At 35.3% G+C, this 15,816-nt stretch overlaps 1 protein-coding gene across 1 annotated transcript in view; it reads left to right on the top strand.

Annotated features, from left to right (window-relative positions):
- The window catches only part of GTF2A1 (general transcription factor IIA subunit 1), an 87,208-nt gene extending 71,685 nt beyond the window's left edge, over positions 1-15,523 (top strand). Inside the window, exons 5-9 of the mRNA XM_007951967.2 lie at positions 518-593; positions 2,114-2,247; positions 4,915-5,235; positions 10,556-10,645; positions 15,416-15,523. Coding sequence (XP_007950158.1) covers positions 518-593; positions 2,114-2,247; positions 4,915-5,235; positions 10,556-10,645; positions 15,416-15,523 — 729 coding nt within the window. The remainder of the gene's footprint in view (positions 1-517; positions 594-2,113; positions 2,248-4,914; positions 5,236-10,555; positions 10,646-15,415) is intronic.
- Positions 15,524-15,816: the final 293 nt, after the last annotated feature.

Below are 15,816 nucleotides of genomic sequence, written 5' to 3'. Positions count from 1 at the left end.
ACCAGCCACTCCTCGGAAGGAAGATGGGGCAATCTACTTCCGTAGTGATACTGCCTTGGAAACCCAAGGAGGGGTCGCTATGAGTCAGGTCTGACTCAACTGCACATAACAACAACAAGAACAACAGTGTGTCAAAACTTACACTTTTGTTGGAGTTGTATTATTTGAAAACAAAGAATCGTGAGTAAGCAAGCAAAGAATGGAAAAGGAAGTAATGAACTGGTTATTTCAAAATGTTGTGCAGCCTTGTTCCTAATGTAAGGGCTATTTCTGTAGAGCACATTCTCAGGGATCTGGACAATTACAGTATTTTCTGATTGGAATGATTAAATTTGCCTAAATTTAGGCTTTTCAGCCTTTATTGTACCATTTTAAAAAATGGGACTTAGACTTACTGAACTATTCATTTTAGTATATTTTAAAATAATCAACTTCAGATCCTATTAAAATATGCTGAAGATAGACTGAAATGCGTATGAATGGTTTTGATTTCTTTCTTTCTTTTTTTAATTTTTAGAGTGCTGCTGCTACTGCTGCTACCTTGGCACTCCCTGCAGGTGTAACTCCTGTTCAACAGATATTAACAAATTCAGGTAATTAGGAATAACGGAATAATTTTTTACATAACTCAGAAAATTCTTTTATTTGGACTTTGTGGTTTGTCTTTGTTAAAAGATATAAAATCTTAAATATTTCTTTTACCATTTGATGGTGCCGTTTATTATTAAAATAATAGTTGAGGGCTAGAACACCTTAAACAAGAGTCATTGTTGAGGATGCAGTAGAGAAGGTGAGAATTGTTCTTGGGCTTTTGATCCCTGAATGAAAATTTTGTTAGTGAATGAAGTATGATTTATGATCATATAGAAATGCTTATTTAGGTTTTTGCTGAACACATTTATTATACAAAATGAGTTAAACCTGATTTGCTTGAACTAATCTGTGATGTCAAACTAAATTCTACAGACTCTTTAGAACATACTTATTTTATTCTGTTACACGTAGTAGCTTAGCATAAATAGAACAAAGACTAATGTTTAATTTGTGATTTTTTTTGGCATATTACTGTATGAAGAATTAATTTACGTGGATTTTTCAGCAATCTCTGTAACCTTGATTTTATTGTTTCTTATGTGTCAAGAAAAGTTTACCCAACTAAGCCCTATTTTTGTTAATTTCTGAATAGTGTGGAGTACAAATTAGGGACTTGTGTTTCATAATTTAATAATATATAATTGTTTACTTTTTAATTCATTATTGTGGGTTTTCTAAAGTAACACATTAGAGATATTTGGGTACATATATATCAACTAGCCATACAGTTAGTGTTATGTGGTAATGGGTTCAACAAATATTTATTAGTTTTAAGCAAGTATGAAGGTAATGAGATGTTAAATGAACTTGTACACTTTGATTTCTTTAAAGCTTTAAAAATGAAGAGTTCCTACAATGTCTGGTCTTACTGCTTTCTCATGACTCCTAATGTACTAGCAAAGATAATTGAAACTTTTAATCAAATTTTATAATCTGCTGTTAAAGCTTAGAAAACAGCTAGTACATATAATAAAAATGGAAAAGAAAACATTTTAAACAAAACAGTGTATTTGACAATGGAAGCTGGTCAGGGAACTTAAAGATTATAGTGAAGTGAATATGAATGCTAGCCCTTAATAAAGTTGTTCAGCCTTCCTATATTATTTCTAGGGTCCTAGATGTTCAGATGTTCAGTGTGAATTCAGTTACAATAAGCAGCAAGTCCCTGGGTTGCAGACATCTGACTTACAGACAACTCATACTTGCCCTTTAATGTTACATAAATTTATCCTCACTCTGAAATGGTTGAACCAACCCCTACTTGCAACAAAATTTTCATCACAATTGCCTCCACTTGGTGCACGTGCAGTTTTTAAATCATTCTGACTTGGATCCTTTTCTTGTACCAAAGTAAGGCTAAATAAGAACCGTATGCATCTGTTCTAACTTACCTACAGATTGGACTTATAGACACATAGGAACTGATCTAATTCATAACTGGGAATTTGTTTGTATTTTGAATTATTTTGAAATTGTCATTATTAAATTGGTAACTTTGAATACATGCTTTCTTTTTTAGGCCAGCTTCTTCAGGTGGTCAGAGCAGCCAATGGTGCCCAGTATATTTTTCAACCTCAGCAGTCAGTGGTTCTACAACAGCAGGTTATACCACAAATGCAGCCTGGTGGAGTGCAGGCTCCTGTTATACAACAGGTAACAAATCTACAATCACTGTGAGGTTCTTTTCTTCTTTCTGTATGAACTCCCTGAATAGTTCTCTCTTTCCCCATCTAGACAAATTTGGAAGCTCTTTTCCAGTGTTACAGATTCCGCTGCCCTGAATTCCTTATGTATGCCTCACAGCTTAACTCAGAATCACCATGTTTAAAATTAAATTATTGTCCTTACTCATCCTTTGTCTCCTCGAACCTGTTTTGCTGCACTACTCTCCAACCAGCCTCCTAAGCTACTTACTCAGCATTTTCTCAACAAGCATTTACTGACTGGCTATGAATTTGCAAGGGCCTGGGGATTTAGGAGTGAACAAAACAGACTACACTACATCCCTAGTTTCATGGTGCATATGTATTTTCTGGAAGAGAGTGATGTGTAATCCTTTCTTCTCCTTTTCCTTTACCACCAGTATCCAAGGTATCAGGAAGTCCAACCAATTTTTCATTGTTGCTTATTTTAGTTGACATGTTTGCAGTCTTGTAATATGTTTGAAACTAACTTTTTTCCCTTTGGTCAGTCACTCTTTTTAGTTTGTGTCCTCATAACTTCTTATTAAAATGCTGTGTTACTTTCCTAACCTTTTTTCAAGGCTCTAGTCAGATGCCCCTTCTAAGTTTCTGTAGATTGCCACTCTAAAGAGTCATTTTCCTAAAAATATCAAAATATTAAAAATATTAACATCCTGTTGTCTATTGGAAAATGTCTAAACTCCTTAACATAGTTTATAATACCTTTTTTAGAATCATTTCTTTGAGCTTCCCAGGTTTAATTTTTCCATGTTTCTGAGATTATTATCTGCTTTGGTTTTCATTTAGATCAACGTTAACAAATACTTGTACCTACATGTGTGCCAGGTATTCTTCTGTTGTACTGTGAGGTCAAAGATGAAAGAGGAATGATTATTTTCTTGAGCATCTTTGTTCAAGGACTATGTAATGTTAATATGCTAATACAATGATACAGGTTAGGTCAGAGGAAGAGCATTAATCCAAAGTATTTACAGCTTTCCAAAATTACGTATTGCTCTCACTTCTGTGTTTCACCTGATGCCGTTCTTTTTAGAATGCTACCTTTAGTCTTTCCTTCTCCTAGTAGCTTCCTTCACTCCAAACATGCAAACCAAAAAAAAAAGCCTGGATCTTCTTAAAGACCCCCCCCCAAAAAAAAAAAAAAAAAAAAAAACCCAAGTATTACCTACTAGGAAGGCAACTCTGACCATGTCTTGTTCCACAACCTGAATTTGGTACTCTCTCCTTTCTTCTCACAGCATTGTATTACATCTTCTGTCTTTTCAAGTTGTAATTCTTTTGTTACCATTGATCTGTAAACTTCTTAAGGAAAATACTGTCTTGTTAGTTTGGTATTCTTTGATCCTCAAGACAAGTAATAGGTATTCAGTGCATTTTCTCTATTAATGGGTATAATAACTTGTTAATATATTAGTGTATAATGGCGTGGATGGAATTCTTTCTGAGTTGTGGTTTAGAATGCAGAAGGTGAAAGGAACTTTAGAAATCATTTGATCTGTGATTGCATGTAAAAATCTTTTGGAGAACTTTAAATGAAATAGATAGTTTTCATCTCACATCAGTTAAATCAGATATTGGGGATAGGGCCTAGACAGCATATTTTATTAAGTGACCAAGTGGTTTTAATTTGTAGCAGGGTTGGGAGTCATTGATATAGTCTTAACAGTGAAGTGACTGAAGCCAGGAGAGGTTAAATGATTTGGCTCTGTTATCATCTGTATCGGTGGTCTTAGACAAAACTAGAACCTAGGTCTTTACATTTCTCATTCACTGTTCTTCACATGGATGTAGCATGGGCTCTGGAGCCAGAAAGCTTAGATTCAAGTTGTGCCTATTTGTGACTGTGGAGTTTTGGCAAGTTACTAAACCTCTCTTTGACTCAAGCAAATAAACTAATAGGATGTGTAACTTTTGTCCCAGTATCTGTTACATACATAACAAACCCAAAACCAAACTAAACCTGTTGCCGTGGAGTTAATTCCATTTCCTAGTGACCCTATAGGACGGAATAGAACTGTCCCACACTGTTTCCAAGGCTGTAAATCTTTATAGAAACAGACTGCCACCTCTTTCTTTTGCAGAGGAGCTGGTGGGTTCAAACTGCTAACCTTTTGGTTTGTAGCTGAGCACTTAATCATTGCACCACCAGGGCTTCTATACATAGGAAACCTCAAAAAACCAAATCCACTGCCATTGAGTTGATTCTGAATAAATCTTATTAGCAATTATCTGTAGAAAATCTTGTTTGTTCAGAAATTTGAATGGGAAAATGGAAGTTTAGTGGGTTGGTACCAAAAACCCGTGGCATAGGATTTTCTTTGCTGTAATCTGTGCAGAAGCATATTTCTAGCCCTTTCAGCCACAGCACTACTACATGGGGTTCAGACTGCCAGTTGTTAGGTCAGTAGTCAGGTACAAACTGCTTGTACCATTTAGGGGCCTTAGTGGGTCGGTGTACTAGTTAAACACTGCTTTTGTACTTAAGTAGTTTTAAATATGTATGAGAAATGGCTGTTTCTGGTGATTATTCAGCATTTGGACTTATTTTTCTTACCAAGTAGTGAAACTGAGTTATTCTATCCTCTGGTTTCTAATATTTGGTTTTCTTTTCCCTTAGGTACTGGCCCCTCTTCCTGGAGGAATTTCACCACAGACCGGTGTCATCATCCAGCCTCAGCAAATCTTATTCACAGGAAACAAGACTCAAGTTATACCTACAACAGTGGCAGCACCTACACCAGCACAAGCGCAGATAACAGCAACTGGCCAGCAGCAACCCCAGGCTCAGCCTGCTCAACCACAGGCTCCATTGGTGTTACAAGTTGATGGAACAGGGGATACATCATCTGAAGAAGATGAAGATGAAGAAGAAGATTATGATGATGATGAAGAGGAAGACAAAGAGAAAGATGGAGCTGAAGATGGGCAGGTGGAAGAAGTAAGTTTCTAGCAAAAGATTTGAAATGGGAATCTACTCAAGCATTTCTTGCTGTATTTGATGGGATACTGAATTACAGGATGAATTATATCCTATTTGGGCAGGCTTTTGGTGGTGCTATACAGCATAGGATTGTAAAGATAAAACTCTAATTTCAGGATTATTGGATTGTTCTGGCTGTATTTGTCTTCATAAACCATTAAAACATAATTGTTTTACATAACTGATAATAAAAAAATGAATACTGAGGAAAATCAAAGGTACAAAGAAACAATTCGTCCATGTGAACCTCCATGACCTTTAGACCAGAAGAACTAGATGGTACCCAACTATCACTGTTGAATGCTCTGGATCACAATAGAAGGTCTTGGATAGAGTGGGAGATAAATGTGGACCAAAATTCAGTATCATAAAAAAGATCAGGCTTATTGGTCTGATAGAGATTGATAGAACCCCAGAGACTATGGTCCTTAGATACCCTTCAAACTTGTAATTGAACTCACTCCTGTGGCTCAGCTTTCACCTGAACTATTAATAGACCTATAAAGTGAATAGCAACACCAGGGAGGTACACACTCCCTATAACAACCAACCATATGGGAACCAAAGGGTAGCATTTGCCCAGGAAGGATTTGCTCAGGCAAGAAGGGATAGGAAAGAAGAATGAATGGAAACAGTAAACATCGAGAGAAAGTGGGAAGTATGTGGTTACATTGTGGGGATTGCAGTCAGTGCCACAGAACAAAATGTGTATGAAGTGTTGAATGGAAGACCAGTTTGCTCTGCAAATTTTCGTCAAAACCACAATAAAAAGTTAAAAAGAACAAATACAAATTAAATTATATTTAAAAGATAGCAAAAGTAATTGTTACTCTTTGTCTTATGCATTCATTGCTTTCATAGTATGGATTAAACACACAATATTGGTAGGACAGACAGATGTAGTTAATATCTTGCTTAGATTTTTTTAAAGATTTACCTATTAGGTGACACGCCCCCCCATCCCCCAGTTAATAAACAATTACTTATTAAAGTTCCTAGGTGGGTGCCTCTTACCGATCCCAGCCTCTTCCAGGCCATGAGAGTAACCATGCTAATGAATTTCTGTTGATCATTAACTTTCCTTTTTATTTTGCCATATGTTTATATTACTAAAAAGTATATCACTTAGACTCATTTTGTATGTATTCTGCAGGTTGATTTTTCTGTTTTTCTCAAGATGGTTTTCCTGAGGTTCATCCAAGTTGTTTCATATAGCTGTATTTAAAATCACTGTTTGAATATACCATGATTTATTTATCCATCCACTTTTCTGAGAAGATGGATTGTTTCTAGTTTGCTCTTACATCATTATGTAACTGCCAGATTACATCATTGCATAATTTCCAATCCGCTAAAGATTGTAACACAGCCAAGTTGACATATGACCATAAGCATTACAGCCAGTGTTATCCTCACCTAGCACCTCGGTGCTCATTACTGGCAGAGACGTATGTTGTTAATGCACAAAATAGTCAGATAGTAGATTATTTTTACTATTATAAATGAGAAATGTTGGGTAATGAGATAGTAAGTGAGGAGTAGGTATAATCAGCTAGTAAAATCCCTATGGATTACAACTGGTCTGATCTATAGCTGTTCATGGGGATGACATAGGATCTGGCATTTTGTTCCATTGTGTATGGGGTCTCCATGAATTGGGCCAATTTGATAATAGTTAACAGCAATAACAAAATATATATGTGTGTGTATGTATGTATGTATATATATATGACATAAAATTTGCCATTGTAGCCATGTTTAAGTATACACTGGCATTATTATAAATGAATGTTGAATTTAAGAAACACTTTTTCTGCAACTATGAGATAATCATTTGATGTCTAACTTGTAACCTGTTCTTAATAATGAATTACATTAATTGATTTTCTAATTGTAAACCAGTCTTGTTCTGGGATAGCACAACTTGACCATTATGTGTTAGCCACCTTGAGAATTGCTGAATTCAGTTTGTTCAGAATTTTTGCATATGTATTCATAAATGGTACGGCCTGTGATTTTTCATTTTTATGCTTTTCTTACCAGGTTTTAGTATCATGTTTGTGGAAGCCTAAAATGAAGTAGAGTACTTTCCGTACCTTGGAGATACATTTATATGTTTTAATTAGTACTTAATTCTTCTGTATTTGTTAAAACATGTAGCCAAAAAATGTCTGGGCATAATAATTTCCTTAGAGAAGGAATTGATTCTGCTAATGAATTTATATTCAAGTATACTATTCAAGCACACTCTTTATTTTTAAGGCAGTTTTGGTAAGTTGTATTTCTCTTGGACTCTATATTTTTGGAAATTTTTAAAGCTAGTCCTACTACCTTTTTGATATCATTATCACTTGTAGTTATTTTCTTATTTTTTCATTCCTAATATTCTATTTATGCCTTCTTGCTTTTTTCATGTTCAGTTTTGCCAGGAGCATGGTTATTTCATTAATACTTTCAAAGAATAAACTTTGAGCTTTGTTTATTCCCTCTTCTGTATGTTTTTTCTTGTTTCAATTCTGATTAAGCTGCTTTGTAGAAATTATGACCTATGTTGTTTGTCCTCTGAAATTGATTGAGACTTGCTTTTTGTGGTCATTTTTTTTTATCTACTCTGTATTTGGAAAGACTGTGTGTTCTGCAGTTTTTTGGTACTGTTTTCTGTAGATGTTGATTAGATGTTGATTGTCAGCAGGTTTCAGATATCCTGTGTGCTTAGTGATATTTTTCCGTATGCTTGATCCATCATACAGTACTGAGTAGGGTGTATTCAGATCTCCTCTGTAATGGTGAGTTTTTTCCTTCCTATTTTTCTGTCACTTTTGCTTTTTATATTTTGAGCCTAAGAAATCGGTCTTGTTACTTAAAATAGTTAAGCTTTCCCAGTGAATTGAACTGTTTATGATTGCATGAAGTCTGTTTTGTATGATCCTCATAGAGCCATAAAAGCTTTGTTTTGGATAGCGTTTGTCTGGCATGTTGTTGCTTGCTGTGATTGCACCTCCATTTTTGCAGAATAGAACTGCTCCATAGATTTTTCAAGGCTGTGACCTTTTGAAGTTATATTATCAGGCCTGTCTTCCAAGGTGCCTCTTGGTAGCTTTGAACCACCAACCTTTGAACTAGTCATTGAATTCTTAACCATTTATGCTACCCAGGAAGGAACTTCTTGCCTGGTATAGTTTTCTTTATTCTTTGACTTGAAACTTTTGGGATCCTTGAGCTTTGGGTATCTTTTGTAAGCAGAAGACTATCATGTATGTTGTTCCCAAAATTTTACATGGGCCAAGATTATTCACTGGGAAGAAGACTTTCTTTTTAACAAATAGTGCTTGGACAAATGATACCCTCATGCAAAAGAATGAAATTGAACCCTTAACCTTACACCATATACAAAAATTAACTCCAAATGAATTGAAGGCCAAAATGTAAGAGTTAAAATGATAACACTCTGAGAAGTAAACAAGTATTTATGACCTGGATTTAGCAATAGTTTCTTAGATAAGACTCCAAAAGCACAAATAATTTTTTTAAAAAATTGACTTTATCAAAATTGAGCATATATCTGAGAGAGGTGTACTATTCAGAATATATAAAGAACTCACAAGTCAACAATCAAAAGATAAATAACTCTAGTTAACTGAAAAATAGCTGAAGGACTTGAATAGACAATTTGCCAAAGAAGATATACAGACGGCTGTCAGGCACATTAAAAGATGCTCAACATCTCTAAGGAAATGCAAATCAAACCCACAATGGAATATGTATGGTTCATTCTCACTATGATGGCTATGACCAAAAAAATGAAAATAACAATTATAGGTGAGGATGTGAAGAAATTGGAGCTCTGATACGCTGTTGGCGGGAATATAAGATAGTGCAGCTGCTGTGGAAAACAGAAAACAGCTTGGTGGTTCCACTAAAAATTAAGTTGCGTTTACTGTATGATTTAGCAATCCTCCTTCTTGGTGTATACAAAAGCAAATTAATTAAACAGGTATTCAAACAAAAATGTATGTAGCAGCCTCATTCATAATAGCCAAAGAGTATGAACAACCTAAATGTACATCTGATAATGGATAGATGTGATGTTACCCATGCAATGAGGTTTTATTCATCCATAAAGGCAAATGAAGTGCCAATACATGTTAGAGCATGTATGAACCTTTGAAAACATAAAACAAAAAAAAGTGAAAAATGCCAGACACACAAGACCACATACTTTATGATTCCATTTATACAAAATAGCCAACATTAGCAAATCCACAGGAACCAGGAGGATAAGTGGTGCCAGGGGCCAGGGACAGAGAAATGGGGAGTGACTGCTTAATGGTAGATGGTGTATTTTGGGGCTGAGGATATTGTTCTGGAACTAGATGGTGGTGTTGGTTGTACTACATTATGAAATACTGCATGTTAGTCAGCTGTATATTTTAAATTAGTTGAAGTGGTGAATTTTATGTTATGTGTATTTTACCTCTACATTTTACGTGAGAGAGAACTTTTAAATTAAAGGAATATGTGTCGTGTCTGTGTGTGTGTGTGTATGCACATACACACATATATGTGAATAGGTATAAGCCTAGACTTGATACTATAATTTTTTTCTTTCTACTTTTATTTGCTAAAATAAAATTTTTTAAAGATTTTTCTCCATTTATTGGAAATCTGAGTTATATCTTTTATTTTCTGCTACAATCAAGGTCATGTTAACGTTGTTGGTCATTTTATGCTCCAGTTAAGTTTGATCCTGACCCTTAATTCTCTTTGTTAGAGATTTTTTAAAAATTCTAAATGTCTTAGTCAATTATATTTATCTGCCATTACCTTCACAGTGGTAGACATGCTGATTTGTATTCAGAGTTCTAGTCCTTAAAGACACCAGCCAGACTGCTAGACTATTTTTTAGCCTTTTCTTCTCACTTTCAACATTGCTTTCCCTCTTACACTTTCTGGTGCATAAGCCATTATCTTATTACACCATTCCATTTCTAGGCCATCTGCAGTAGTTGCTGTGGAGAATTCTTGTGTTATTCTTAAAAAGAAATGAAGGAAATAAAGTTGAGTATCTTCTCAGACTTCTGTAGCTTAACCAGTTTTAACATATTTCATTTCTTGCTGGGATTTTAATAGTATTGCATAACTTAAATTACTTAGCTAATTAGCACTATTTTCATGGTACATGTATGCCTTTGGCACTTGGTTGTTCTCAACATCAAAGTCATGATTTTTTGGTAGTAATACATGAGGCCTGAGTAAATAAGGTTCTCTCTATTTGTAGGAGCCTCTCAATAGTGAAGATGATGTGAGTGATGAGGAAGGACAGGAACTCTTTGATACAGAAAATGTTGTTGTATGCCAGTATGATAAGGTAAGTATGTCACCATTAGATTATTAGCATTATTTCTGTTGTAATTTCTTCCCTAAACCATCCCTGCTGTTTTGTTCATATATTTTGGCAGTTGATTGTTGCTGCTCTGATTCACTATAAACAGTGTGAACAAAAGTATTTTAAATAGCTTAGTAAATTAATAGAACAAAGAAAATTGTGTAGCTGTACATTTGTAAAATAAGTTATGAATGAAATTGTGGGGAGAGTAATTTTTTTTTTTTTTTTTTTAATTTACATTATGCAGCTGAACTTGCTAACTTGGATCATTGTAAATAAAGCCATTTGGCATTTGTCATTGGACAGTAATAGCTAACTTAGTGGGAGACTCCTGTTTTCCATTTAGCTTTGACTATCTCCAAGCTAAGTATCCCTGGGTAGTGGTTAATACGCTTGAAGGTTGGAAGTTTGATTTCACCCAGAGGTGCCTAGGCCTTTTTTTCTAGGAAGACGGGGAGCAGCAGGTATAGGAGATAAGTTTTGCTTTGGACATACTAAGTTTGATATGTACTAAAACATTGAAGTCATTCATCTGATGTTGTTATACTTAATGTGTATTTTCTGTGTAGTGCATTTAAACCAGAGCTGTAAGACCACTTAATTTGGTCTGAATTTCTTACTGTTTTAATTTCATTGTACTCTGTCTTGTTTTAAGAAGTCAGGAAAATTTGATAAATGTTAAATGTGTATATAATTGAAGCCAATAATTTTAGAGGAAGTGCATCAGAGTGGTTTTTAATGTGATTTTTTTTCTTTTTTTTTAAATAAAGTCCTAAAAGGCAGAGCTAGGATCAATCAGTAAATGGAAGTTTAGGAGAGACAGATTTCAGTGAGGGATAAAGTAGGAAAAGACTTATAAGAGAGCTGTCCCAGAAAGAAATAATAGGAAATTTTTTGTGTCCCCCTGTCTATAACCATATTCAAGTAGATACTGAACAAACATTTGCTAAAATAAAGCTGTGGAGAATTTTTGCACTGGGAGGAGGTAGTTGTTAGTTGCTGTTGAGTTGACTCTGGCTTATGGTGATTATAGTTAGAAAAGAATGAACATTGCGTAGTCCTGCACCATCTTCATGTTACACTTACATCCATTGTTGCAGCTGTTGTGTCAGTCCACCTTACTGAGGGTTTTCTTCTAAGAATAATTCGTCTGTTCCTTTGACAACCCGCTGTACATTCAAGATTTGCAGATACCACGGTTTCAGTGTATCGGTTCGTTTATCTTTTTTTACTACCCAACTTTTGCATGCATATGAGGTAATGGAAAAGATCATGCTTGAGCCAGACACACCTTAGTCATTAAGGTGACATCTTTAGCTCTTAACACATTAAAGAGTCTTTTGCAGGCGATTTCCCCAGTGCAGTGTATCATTTGATTTCTTGATTGCTGCTTCTGTGAGTATTGATTGTTAATCCAAGTAGAATGAAGTCCTTAACAACTTCAGTTTCTTCTCCACTTATGATGATATTTATTGGTCCAGTTGTGAGGATTTTCGTTTTCTACTTGTTTAGGTATAGTCCATATTGAAAGTAGTCTTTGACCTTCATTAGTAAGTGCTTCAAGTTTCCTTCATTTTTGGTAAGCCAGGTTGTGTCATCTGCATATTGCAGGCTGTTAATGAGTCTTCTTCCAATCCTGATGCCATGTTCTTCATTTAGTCCAGCTTCTCAGATTATTTGTTCGGCATCTAGATTCAATGAATGACGTGAAGGATACAACCCAGCTGTGTACCTTTTCCCTTATTGACCCATGCAGAATCTCCTTGTGCTCTTCAGACTGCTGCTTGTTCTCCATGAGCACAGTTAAGTGTTCTGAAATGCCTGTTCTTTGCAACATGATCCATAATTTATGATCTGCACGGTCAGATGCCTTTGTATAATCAATAAACACAGGTATACATCTTTCTGATATTCTCTACTTTCAGCTAAGACAAAAGCAGTGGTATCTGTCATTCCATATTCTCTTCTGAATCTGGCTTGAACTTCTGGCAGTTAATTCTCTGTCTGTGAATGGCTACAGTTGTTTTTGAATTATCATCAGAATGTTGCCAGCATGTGACATTAATAATATCGTTCAATAATTTCTGCATTCTATTTGTTCTCCTCTTTTTGGAATAGGCCTCAGTGTAGATCTCTTTTAGTCAGTTGGCTAGGTGACTGTCTTCCAGATTTCTTGACATGGATGAGTAAGTGTTTCCAGCATTACATCTGTTAATTGAAGCATCTCAGTTGGTATTCTGTCAGTTCCTGGACACTTGCTTTCTTTCAGTGCCTTCAGTCTATCTTGAATTTCTTCCTTTGGTACCAGCTGTTCTTGTTCATATCCTATATCCTGAAGTGATTGAACATTGGCCAGCTCTTTTAGTACAGTAACTCTGTATTTTCTCCATCTTCTTTTGGAGCTTCTGGCTTTGTTTAACTTTTTTTTTTTTAAGCTGTAGTTCCCATCAGTATTGCACCTCAAGGCTTGAATTTTCTCTTCAGTTCTTCCAGCTTGAGAAATATCTATCATATTTTTCTCTTTTCATTTTCTAACTCCAGGGCTTTGCATATTTCATCATAATACTTTACTTTGTCTTCTTAAGCCACCCTTTGAAAGCACTTGTTCAGCTTTTTCCCTCATCATTTCTTCTGTTTACTTTAGCTATTCTACATTTAACAGCAAGGTCCAGAGTTTCTTCTGATATCATTTTGGTCTTTTCTTTTTTTCCTCTCTTTTTAATGATCTTTCACTTCTTCACGTAGGATGTACTTAATGTCTTCCCCCAGTTCTACCTTTTGGTTGTGTTTAGTGTATCAGATGCGTTCATGAATGGTCTCTAAATTTAGGTATGATTTTATTCAAGGTCATACTTTGGCCCTTGTCACCTTGTTTTGATTTTCTTCAGCTTCAATTTGAACTTGCACATGAGCAATTGATGGTCTGTTCCACCTTTGTCCCCTGGCTTATTCTTAACTGATGACATTGAGCTTCTCCATCATCTCTTTCCATACACAGAGTTGATTTGATTTTTGTGTAGTCTGTCCAGTGAGGCCAGTGTGTAAAATTTTGTCCATTATGTTGTTAAAAAAAAAAAAAAGATGGATCACAAATGGGAGGTTAGACCATGGATTTTTTAGGAGTGAGGTCTCAGAATATGTTTCTACTTAGCAGTTTCTGTATCATTGTACAACACAGCCCAATTTAGTAGAAAGTTTATTAAACTGGAAGTTGAGAATCATCTTTGTCACTTACTGACCTTGGTCAAGTTATTGAATCTTTCTGGAGTTTAATTTCCTTTTTTTGTAAATGAAAGCTTGAATTAGCTTAGCTTTAATTTTGAGGTCTCATTAGACCACAAAAGAGAGAAAATGATCAGGGCCTTCTTTGCAGAAGTGGAGCTTGAACTGAATATTGAATAGAGCAGGGCTTAGTCAAGGAAGGAAAGAGAGGTCCTTTCATTTGACTGAGATTTATAGTCCTCCTTTCTGTCAGATTCATGGAATTGCAAGCAACTGAAAATACAGATGAAGACAAGAATGGAAGTGCCCCAAATCTGGCCAGATTTGGACTTTGACCTTCTCCCTATGGCTTTACTGTGGATGCACATAGTTTTTGAATTCTGCTGTGGAAGTATCTGGACAGTTAGCATTCCTGAAAAATTCTTTGTTAAATGCTTGCTTTGCATAGCACTATAAGTTATTTCAGTACAAGTCAGTCCATAATTGTATATATTTATAAGTAATAAAAGAAATATTATTGAAGATGCCATTAGGAATTTAGCAATGGGGAAGAGTAATTTTAGCTGGTGGGTTTTAGAAAAAGGTTTTTGTAAGAGACAGTACTTTTGAGGTTGGCCTTGAAAACAGGGATTGAATTTGTAAAAATGGGAACAAGGGCTGATACTTTGATTGAATTATAGGTTTTAAGCTTGATACAGTAGGAAATTCAGTTGGAAAGGTGTGTTGTTATTACCAGGTTATATAGAAATAACAATGCTCAAGCAGAAGTGATTGGTTAGAATTGTACTCCTTGCAGTGATGCTTATAAGAGAAATGTTAGAAAGAAAAGACTGAAGGCCTGGAAATCAGGTAGAATGTTGTTGCAATCAATCAAATGGGAAGAAGCCATTAACATGTGGTAATTAGAAGACTATTGGTGGCCTTTGAGAAATCAGTTCCCGGGGAATCCTGAAGACAACTAAAGTGGAATAGAGATAAAATAATTAGAGTTGAAAATTGCTAATAATAGTACTAATACTGTGAGGCCACCATATTAAAAGAGTCAGCAATGTGGAAATTGTTAGCTGGCAGTTACTATGCGGAGAAGAGGAAGATGATGGTTGTAAACCTGATGCCATTGCTGAGGAATGGTAGCAGTATCCTGGTGGTCAGTTAGTAGATAAAAGGTATGAGGAAAGACAGATAAATAAATGGTGTAGACATAAAAGGAATTCTTGAGAAAAGGCAGACAGGGATCTAGAAGCATCCAGAAGAGTAAGGAGCGTTTCTGTTTTAAATGTTTGCCAGCATAAAATTTCCTGTGACAGAGGGCCATGTGTATATGCAGATCCAGTAGACATAAAGTATTTGCCGAGAATTGTCATTAACTAAGTTATTCAATGAACAAAAGTATGAAGAGCCATAAAATAGTATTGATTATAGATAAATTCACTTTTTTTTTAAAAAAAGTATGTTGTTTTTTGTTGCTATTCTCTGTCCTGATTGTATCTTGTACATTCTTTTTAACTTTTTGGTTTATTGTTTATTTAGATACACAGAAGTAAAAACAAATGGAAATTTCATCTCAAGGATGGCATTATGAATCTTAATGGAAGAGATTATATATTTTCCAAAGCCATTGGAGATGCAGAATGGTGAAGAGTTGCTTTTTTTCTTTTATAAATAAAACAAAACAAACTTCTTAAAAAAATTGAAGTGGACAGTTTGAAACTTGGGACATACACCAACCAAAACTTAATTTCTGCATGTCAGAAAAGTGCCGTAGAAGCAAAGCTACTGGAACAAAGATAAACTTTGACAACATAGACACTACTTCTAACTGGCAAGCCATGGAACTGTAGCAGCTGGAATTGTTGGCACGGGGAGGGGCTGGGTTTTGTGTAGGAATATCATAATTTATCACTTTTAAATACAGGTACCTGCCACCGGTA

Source organism: Orycteropus afer, unplaced genomic scaffold, assembly GCF_000298275.1.
Source record: "Orycteropus afer afer isolate SDZICR_OR568_19922 unplaced genomic scaffold, OryAfe1.0 scaffold00322, whole genome shotgun sequence".
In the NCBI taxonomy this organism is placed as follows: Eukaryota; Metazoa; Chordata; class Mammalia; order Tubulidentata; family Orycteropodidae; genus Orycteropus; species Orycteropus afer.
The sequence above is the reverse complement of the archived record's forward strand: the minus strand, read 5'-3'. Positions and strand labels throughout refer to the sequence as shown.